This window comes from Hippoglossus hippoglossus, chromosome 7, assembly GCF_009819705.1.
Source record: "Hippoglossus hippoglossus isolate fHipHip1 chromosome 7, fHipHip1.pri, whole genome shotgun sequence".
NCBI classification, from domain to species: domain Eukaryota; kingdom Metazoa; phylum Chordata; class Actinopteri; order Pleuronectiformes; family Pleuronectidae; genus Hippoglossus; species Hippoglossus hippoglossus.
Window position 1 is genome coordinate 17,269,501 of NC_047157.1, and position 10,000 is coordinate 17,279,500.

At 42.9% G+C, this 10,000-nt stretch overlaps 1 protein-coding gene across 4 annotated transcripts in view; it reads right to left on the bottom strand.

Annotated features, from left to right (window-relative positions):
- Nucleotides 1-10,000, bottom strand: part of LOC117764694 (ERC protein 2-like) — a 149,905-nt gene that overhangs the window by 44,847 nt on the left and 95,058 nt on the right. For all 4 annotated transcript variants that reach the window (XM_034590676.1, XM_034590673.1, XM_034590675.1 and 1 more), the window contains one exon: nucleotides 753-900. In XM_034590676.1, the coding sequence (XP_034446567.1) occupies nucleotides 753-900 (148 nt within the window). The remainder of the gene's footprint in view (nucleotides 1-752; nucleotides 901-10,000) is intronic.

Below are 10,000 nucleotides of genomic sequence, written 5' to 3' on the forward strand. Positions count from 1 at the left end.
AATGCACCATGTTTCCCAGAAGCCCCTGTGACTCAGGAGATTGTACATGTCGACTCCCTGCTGTCGCCTCATTATCGTTAGCGTTCACGTTTGCTCAGTCACTGATGTGGTCTGACCAGACCTGAATGATCAACATACCTTCTTCTGTCGTGGGTCATATTGAGAGCCAGGGCAACACGGGAAATAGGTGTGTGTGTGTGTGTGTAGGTATGTGTGGGTGCTGGGAACTGTCTCTCTGACCAGATGATGGAAGACAGAAACGTCCGCCGGTGACTCACCTATGATGCCAACCGTGTCTGGGACAGTCTGAGTGCATCTAATAGCTCTGATTGCAACATGACTGTTAAGCTAGCTAAACCCGAATGTGTTTATGTTCCTGGATTTTGAATCACAGCTTTTGTTTAACTGGTGGTTAGCTTATGATGAGTGAATGCAGTACGTGTGGTTTGAGGCAAGGAAGCGAATTCTGTTAACTACCGGGAATCATTAACTATTTACTTCCTGGTTTTAAAGTTCAAACATCTACCAACGAAACTGTCTAAATGCAGGGAAGGCTTCACCTTCAGGTTTGCATTCGTAACCCTGCTTTGATTCACAGAGCAAGAGTCTGTTGGTAAGTGGTGACCGCAAAGCCAGGCTTCATTTGATTTATGTGCAGGCCAGTCCACTTTTTAGACCAGGAGAGTTGTAAAATTTGATTCATCATTTATATGCATGAATAAATAGCTTGTGGTCGCATGTGGTGGATGTACCTGCTGCTTGAGCTGGTGCATGAGCCTGTCTTTCTCCCGCTTCAGAGCCATCACCTCGTCCTGGGCTTTCTTCCGTTTGGAGGAGGACAATTCCAGCAGGGCGATGTTAGCATCCTTCTCACTGATGGCTGCCAGCAAAGCCTGCTGCCTGAAGGTGCGACAGAAAGAAATGTGGAACAGAGGGGTGCAGAAGGCGAGGAGGAATGTTATCATTAAGGAACAAATAATCAAAAGCAAGTCCTATTTATTGCGCAAAGTGAAAATAAAAAGTTGGAATGTGGTTTTATTTAATTTTATAGTTAATCACACAGCACCCACATCTGCAGCTGGTGGGGCCTTTGACGTATGCTGATGTCAGAGCAAACACAGAGCTCCTTAAAACTCAGACAGAGATTCCACAAAAAACAAGCATACATCTTTGAAGTGGTCGGCTAAATGTTGCAAAAGTGGTACACCAGTGTGACTCAAGGGCACGCAATAGAGTAATGGAGCCTAATAGTGTAGGCTGGGGAGGATATGACATCTTTTGTCTTTTACCACAGCATAAGTGTGTGTCTGTGTGTGTGTGTGTGTGTGTGTGTGTGTGTGTGTGTGTGTGTGTGTGTGTGTGTGTGTGTGTGGGAGGGGAGGGGAGGGTGACAACAAATGACTGTCTACAGGTGCATAGGAAACATACCACCCAAGTGTCATCATACACACAACCAGATGCAGACATTTTTTCTCCCACAGGACTTCGTAGAATGCCTTGCGTAACCCTTGTTGGGGGCAGATTAGTGATGATTAGCCTCGTCATCAAACAGGATGTCGTAAATCCAGCGTGGTGACAAACACGCATGTTTTCCGCCCACTCTTGTAAACACAGAAGCACAAACATATTCTCATACGTAGCCAGGCAAACCCACAAACATACACACGCACGCACGCACACACACACCTTTGCTTGGTCCATTGCACCCAGCACACTGTAAAAATGGGATTATAAAGGAAAAGGACGCATGTTTATGGGGGTTTCTATGCAGTTTGACCATGTTTAGTAATAGAATGAATTTATTTATGCGTCTTTTCTATCTCTAAACAGTTCGTCTGAATGACCATCACAAGAGTATCAAGCTTTAATTGGTGTCTCGGAACTGAAAGTACTTTAAGTTGGATAAACACAACATGGCTGAACTCCAGACTCTTAAATCGCATTTTAAATTAAGAGGGCATTAAACCAGCATGGTAACGTAATGTGTGAGGTGAGGGGTAAAGGAAAAGGAGGAGGGTGGGTGTGCGCTCCAAATACACTTTGGACTCAATTAAAAATTGACCTGCATCGGAGTGTTTTTATTCCATGATTTCAGTCCCTGCAGAAATAACTCAATTGTGAAAATAAACATGCTGAGCTCAGACATAAAGTCCTGCCGGTCTGGGACTGCATTTTCTGTGTTTTTAGTACAATTATCTGCACGCCGCATCTGGATTCTCCCATTCAAGGCCTTTAATAGGCCCCTGTGTGTTACTGTGAGCTCAAGTGTGTGCTCTCATGTTGTGCATGTATTTGTGCGTGCATGCGTGTGTGTCCTGACAGGGATCGAAGCGGCTAATCGCACCATTCATCATAGGGCAGGATCGCCATGACACTTTTCGTCTCCCCACACCTCCACTGTTATTCCTTTTAATGCTCACTGTAAAGGGAGTTCGCACACGCACACGCACACACACACACACACACACACACACACACACACACACACACACACACATACAAGCAGACCTACACTGGACCACTTGTACCAAAGCAAGTGCTTTAGACTGCAGGATTATTCTGCTTGACCTGGTCATTCACAAAGTAAAATTGTTGAAAGAATTCTTAAAGTTTTATCGAATAAATCCCCAGTAAAAATAAATCCACTGGGATCAAACAACAATGTGATAGATTTTTTAAATCCTTCTTCACGCGGCCCAATTTCACATCCATGGCCTAATAAACTCAGGGTGTCTCAATTCCTTTACTTTGTGTTAACTGGAGTGAAAAGCTGATGCACGGAGTCATATATGGGCAAAGAATGTGTCGCTGTTCATAAACAATGTGTCAGATTAACAGCTCTAACCTGCTCGCCGGATGGCCATCGTTGCACCACACTGCCAGATATGGAAACTCGTCTCACACCCACCCACCCATTTCCTTATTACATTCGGGATTAACTGCATCAGCTTCAGCTCGAGAATTGTATTTGTTAAGGTTATTATGTAACTGGAAAAACACTATTCTGTCTATTTCACTGGGTTTTTCCGCTAGAGCACTTACGCAACGTAAGAGGCTGATGTTGTGCAGCGTCCCTTTGGTGCAAGAAAAGAGTGTGGTGAAAGGTTAGGGTCACTAACCCCCATCCCAGTTAAAGGGGTGGTTTATCTTATCTGTGAGTGCATCTCGAAAAGCCAAACAGAGATCCATCTCTTTCTGACCACCACTGAGCCACTTTATCAAGGATTGTTACACTCCCATTCATCAAGTGGCCTCTCCTGAATGAACTACTGAAAGACATGCTTCTGGTGTCGTGATACTTTGTTTGTGTTGCAGTGACAAAAAAAGCACAGTTTAACAAAGGAGTTTTCAAAATAAGGCGCATGTTAATGTAAAACACTACACCTGTATTCCCCCTTGAACAAAATCACATCCTTTAAACATTTTGTTAATTCAAATTGAAGAACTATTCATTATTTCAAAAAATGGAAGCTGTATTCATTCCTTATCTTTTTTTCAAAACAGAAAATAAAAAATTAGAGTTAAGCCAGCAAAATAACAATATTTTGATAATCCCACTATAAAAAGATATTCTTAGACCTGATGAGCGTAATAAATATATTTTGTGGGCATATCTGTGGTGCAGCTATAAACATCAAGCTGTACTGTTTTGTTTTTATTGTATAATATGTCATATCAACTAACATGCATAATTATTTATAAATACAACCTGTAACTAAATTAATGATCGTTTCAATTTTAAATGCATGCATATATGCATTCATTGTAGCACCAGGCTGAAACTTTGATCCCATGTTGTGACCATGACCTTTGAAGTCCTGACCCTACCCCCGACTAATTTGCAAAATTTCTATCCAAAATGGATTAAAGCTGCCGGAGTAAACACTGTGACAGAGACACACCAGACACTAAAGCTGTCAAATGAATGAAGTGGAATATTACGGTCTGACCAAGACTCCAAACTCAGTATCTTCAGTGGAGCGGAGACGGCCTCATCTAACTCTGAATCAGAGCCACATCCTACAACATAAAAAAGGCCAACATATATATATTCACAAAGAATGACTCACAAAGAATTCCAATGGCTCAAACAACCAAAAAATTATAAAGCTTAAAATGTCACCAAAAGGAAAGGTGAATGATTCTGGGTGCAGCTAAATTATGTGCTGGTGCAGCTACATTAAAATATATTAGGCCAACCAGTGCAATCAGAGTAAAAAGTTAGTTTGAACTCCTGCGTCCCTCTCACCTGCATTCATTAGCACAGGTACAGACTTCCGAGCTGGACATTATTAATTGAGCATGAGACGTTCTGAGCCTGAATGAATGAAACCTTTGAACCACAGTGACCTCCCCGCTTCACTGCAAGTTAAATCACTTCCAGTCTCTAAATGAAGCCAGCGGAATATATGGCACAGTCTCCCTGTGGCTGCTCTCTGAGTAGAACTGAAGGATTCTGCTGAATGATGACTTCCTAAAACAATAAAAAAAAGGGGCATTATTATGATTAGCCAGCCTGTAAACTTTGTCTCCCACATCCTCAATCAGTGGTTGTGTGCACGCAGGGAGTGTGTGTGTGTGTGTGTGTGTGTGTGTCTTCATGTATCTGCTGATTATTATAAGTAACAGTCTTTGAACCTGAATCACACTTGAGTATTTCATCAGATCTAATTTGAGAGGCCATTTGGCTTTCACTGTACAACACACTTGCAGTGCACATGAATCTAGCAGACAGGATCATCTATCTGATAAAACACACACACACACACACAGACACACGTACACACACTCACACGGAGAGAGAGAGAGGGGGAGAGAGAGAGAGAGAGAGAGAAATGCTTGCACTGTATCTGCTGGCTGATCTTGAGTGGGTGAAGCCTCTCTTTTTCCTCCCCTCTTGTCTAACTCCCTGCTTAACTTAGACTTGGCATATCCTGGACAAACAAAGGATTATCTTCATTTCCTGTCCGATTGAAAGGGCAACAACGAAATGCGTTTTCATGACAAACTTGTGATTAGTCTTCATAAAAGTCAGACCCCGTGCACTGAGAAGTGAAAAAGGACTCCAATAAAAGGAAAAATAAATCCTGCTGCTGGAAACCCCAAAGAAACCCGTCTACTTTTTCCTACTCTGTGAGATAACAATAGTTTAAGTGATAAGATAAACATCTGTGCATTTATATACACCTCATGTCTCATATTTAATATAAGCATTGAGAGCACGCAAGGTTTTGTAGAACAGCATCCGCTGGGATGATATCTTATTTATAAAGGGAGAAATTCTCTGCTGGACCACAACATGTGATTCCAATTGAACCTCCATGGTCCCTGAGACATTGAGACATTCAGATCTACGGAGGTGGGAGATGGATGGCTAAAGTACATGACCATGCGATGAGAGGTGAGAGGGAAAACAGGGGAAAGAAAAAAAAACAGAAATGCAAAGAGTCAAAGAAGAGAGGAGTAAGTAGCGTTGCGGCAGAAGGAGATAATTCAGGACAAAGGAAAAGAAAAATGAGGAGAGAATACTTTGATGAAGACGTCTTTGAGGTAGGGATGCTGTCGGAAAAAAAAGGACCGTGATTTCACGGAGCAGATGGGCGACTGGCAGGCCAGACAGATTTCTGGGTGACGAGGGGGTTAAGATGGGGTCAAGAGTGAGCGTAAACACCCACATGCGTACATTAGCTCAAAACAAATTCAGAGGAAGAAGAGGTGAAGTGATGTAGACTGCAGCAGGAATAAAAACCGCCAAAAAAAAGAAGAGGTGTCAAGAGACGAGGGCAAGAGAACAGAGGAAGTGTAAGTGTTGCACAAGAGTGGCTGCTACCTGTTCTGCACGAGAGAGAAAAGAGGCAGGAGAGAGAGGAGGAAGAGAAGAAAGGAGCAAAGGTAAAGATTTATAAGTCCCAGCCTACCCTAAATCAGCTCACTGTGCTCCATGTTGTTATTCCTAGGCGTCACGGTTGAGGGATATGTGTTTATAATTTGTGTTATGACTTACTTGAAATTATGAGTGTGCAGAGTCGGTGGGACAGAAACAGATGCGTCCGTGTGATGCCCGAGGGAACCATCAATACTGTCTGCCCCTAAGTGCAGTGTGTGCATGTGTGCATGTGTGCCTGTGTGCATGCATTTGCCTGTCCGTGCGCCCATTTATGCTTTCATGTCCTTATGGGCATGTGTGATGTATTTTGTTAGCAGAGAACATGGGGAGCCCACTTATATCTGTTCCCAGAGCATCCATTATGAGACCTTCTAGTTTGTGATCATGGATTTCCACCACTTAACTGTCCGGCTCTGCAGAGACATTCCACGGGCATTTTATGGCTGTTCCTTGATTGTAAGTGTGTGAAGGTGCGGCACAAAGCCGGGGGCCCCTAGGCTAGGCGGTTCTAGAGGCCTGTGGTGAGAGCAAGCAGAGGACATGAGAATGGGGCATGGTTGAGTGACACTATTATTTATGGCCCTTGGAAGACTGTGTTATTTACAACTGAGGAGGTAGGGAAAATGTCTATTTCCAACATAAAACACATGCTCTGGCTTCATTTGGTAAGCTTAGTGCAAAGCCAGTTGAGATGGTAAATCTGTTTTTTAACTCTAAATGTGGGTTAAATGCATTTTTATGAGGTCCGAGTTCTGGCTACCTCAGGCGGGATTAGCTCCATGTTACCCTGCAACAGCTAACCTGCAGCCACATGCCAGATTTACCTATTACACACGTCCTCCTGTTTGCTTTCCTGGATTTATCCATCTTATTCTGCAACATGGGATCCATCCATGCCCACACTTTGTATGCAAGTTTGGAAATGAACATCCACTCCAATATTCCCTGTGAGCAGTTACATTAGCCATTACGTGCTAATCCTGCGCAAGAATGCCAAACTTTGCATGCTAACCTTGAGCTGTGCTTCCCAAGAAACATCCATGACAGCAGATGGCTCTACCAGAACTTGGCCAGGTTGTGTGTGTTTTCACTTCACTAATAAAATATACAACCCACTTACTCTGCTCACCCCCACTCCCACACTAGTGCTCAGACTGGCGGTGGTGGCGGTGGTGGTGGTGGTGGTGCTGGTGGGGAGGTCTAATTGAAAGAGTATGTATCAGTTTTACAGCAACAAGGGGGAAAATACGAGGGGACAAAAATCAACAAATCTGCCAAAACTAGCCAAATGTTTAGAGTGGGAGCAGGAACGAGGAGAGATGGCTGACTGCTCCCAGAGAGATGAGCAGGACCAGACGACCACCACTGCATTCCAGTCGGAGAGAGAGAGACCAGGTGGTTGTGTGTGTGTCTGTGTGTGTGTGTGTGTGTGTGTGTGTGTGTGTGTGTGTGTGTGTGTGTGTGTGTGTGTGTGTGTGTGTGTGTGTGTGTCAGATAAAGACAACGTCTTGTCGATCTTCTTGTCATATTGTCAACCTCGTCAAGACAATATCTAAAACAACAGCAGAATGTAATTCAAATTTAGTATAAAATGTTTTGTATATGACCTTTTTATTAATTATTCAACACTGTGAGAAATGTGTTTATTTGCTCCCTTTCCAAGTAAGTGAGATAAGAAGATTGATGTTAAAAGTAGCATGAGAACTGATGAAAGAAGAAAAAGCCAGGCTCTCCCTCCAAGTGAGAAAATATGCTATAAAACGTTTCTAATGATTAATGAGACATTGTGTTTTTTTAGTCAGGTCTTTAAGGAAGTTTTTGTGAGAGTGAGTCTGGCCAAGTTTGTCACCATCATGTTTGTAACGGCAACGCCAACACTTGTGCTCACAGATTAGTGAACTACAAAATTTAAGGCAGCTCCAAATTAACTCAACTTTGAGGATTGTCGATTTGAAATGTTCTGTATATGTAAGAATTAAAGTAGGATACAGTAACTAGAATGGCATTCAGTACCTCTGCCAAGGCCTGAACAAACCCCTTACGCGTTTTTATTTGGATATGCACCAAACTGCACATACTTATTAACATCTGTCCCCTAAACATGTCAGATTTTTATCTGAGAAATCAAGGGAAATGTTGAATAACGCCCTCCCTCACAATGTTAAAGAAAGTGAAAGAAAAATCCGCGCCCCGATCAACACAAGAATTTAATGTTTTCTTTCCTAACCCATACACCATCCTTTAACCAAGTACTTAAAGTTTTAGTAGTAATAGTTGTAGTAGTTGTTGTGTTATCCTGCTAACTAACAGACAGACAAACACAGACAAAAACATTACTCCTTGGCTGAGGTAATAAGACAAATTTAGAGGCGCTGACAGGTGCATTTTTCACTTCGGTTTACTTGTTTTCCCGTTTTACAGTCTTTATACTAACCTCATCGAAGCACATTCCAAGTCTAAAGCTCTATTTAACACACATATGAGACCAATATCGATCTCCTCATCTAACTCTTCGGGTTGAAATCAAATAAACATATTCTCTAAAATGTTGAACTATTATGTGCCAGCAGTCTGACAAGAGGAACCAGTGGGTTTTGTCCTCTCTCACTTCCAGCTCTGTTGCATCAGCTTCTGTGGATCAGCGAGAGGTTGGTGGATTCCTGTTGTTGTAAAAAGAAGATGGATAAATAAACAACGGCTCAGGGGATGTCAGTGTTGATTATGATGTCACCGGCATCTTTTTCCAATTTGGATGACCTTGTCTCCATGTATGCCCGTGTTGGCTCCGACGCGTGCATGGCAGTACTTTTTCGTTTCTTCGTAACCTCAGCCTTTCACAGTAAACGCGAGAAAAACAACAATCCAAAACACAATCCATATCCAGAGCTGTCTGGCACGAGGCCTCCCTCTCCGGTTTCAACCAATGAGGAGAGCTCTGACCCCAAAACCTCAAGGGATCCCATCCAATAGCTGAGCAGCGATTTTCATTCTCTCAATGTGGGAGGTTTATTTTCTGTCTTTATTGTCACTCAACTGACTGACAGTGTCTCCCCAAGGCACAAGGAATGAGATGGGGGGGGGGGGGTATTGTACACGTGTAGGACTCTCCTGCCTTGCAGACAGGAACACCTATACACTCACACACACACTCACACATACATACAGCAGCTGGGTTGTTTAAAGCTCCCTGTCATCTAAGAGAGAGAGAGGTGAGGGTCACAGAATGAGTAACACTGCTCCAGTCACACTACTGTAAGAACACACACACACACACACAAAGGGAGGGGGAAACATACACACATATGCAGCGTGTTAAGAGAGAGCACTAAGGCCTCAGTTTAAACACTGATGAGTTATGCCCCCCCCCATCAAAAGATGAAACTACAATTTGTTGCGGTGTTTCGTTGAGGTCACATTGAATAAAAGTAAAGCCACCTGTGAGGTAAATATGTGCTATCACTCTAATTACTTTATGCAAAATTGATTGATAATTGATACAAATAAAAACAAGCATGTCCTCTCATTTGAAAAGCTGGAATGACTTCTGCTATAACTACATATCGCTTGTTTCATTTTCTCTCGACCTCAAAATGAATTCTTCAACTCATCATTTCAGCACTTACACTTACACAATCAGATTCTAAATCCCTTTTCGTCTCGCCGTTTCAATTCTCACATGTCGGCGTTAGAAATGAAAGGAGCTGTAGTTGCTTCTCCAAACTGACGCTAATGTAAACTTAAAATACCAGGAGGACACCTTCTGCATTGCATCACTGAAAAATAGAGTCCGTCTGCGTTTTTCGTGTGTGATTCACACTATCATTTAAAAAAAAAAAAAACTTCTGTCAAGTTCAGCACGAGCACTTTGTCTCTCCGTCCTCATTCCGTCACCTCCGCCCCCTCCCCCCCCCGCTCTGCTGCTAATCAAAGAGAGAAGCTACTCATCGCAGGAGAGACACCTTGGACTTGGACCTCTCTATCATTCCACTTCTCGCTCCCTCTATCATTCTCTATATGGCTCCGCTGTGCCCTATACTCACTCCAGAGTGGGGCTAAATATTAAGTTCAAGGAGGTTATGCAAACACGTTGAAACAGCCATCCTTGGCCTAAGT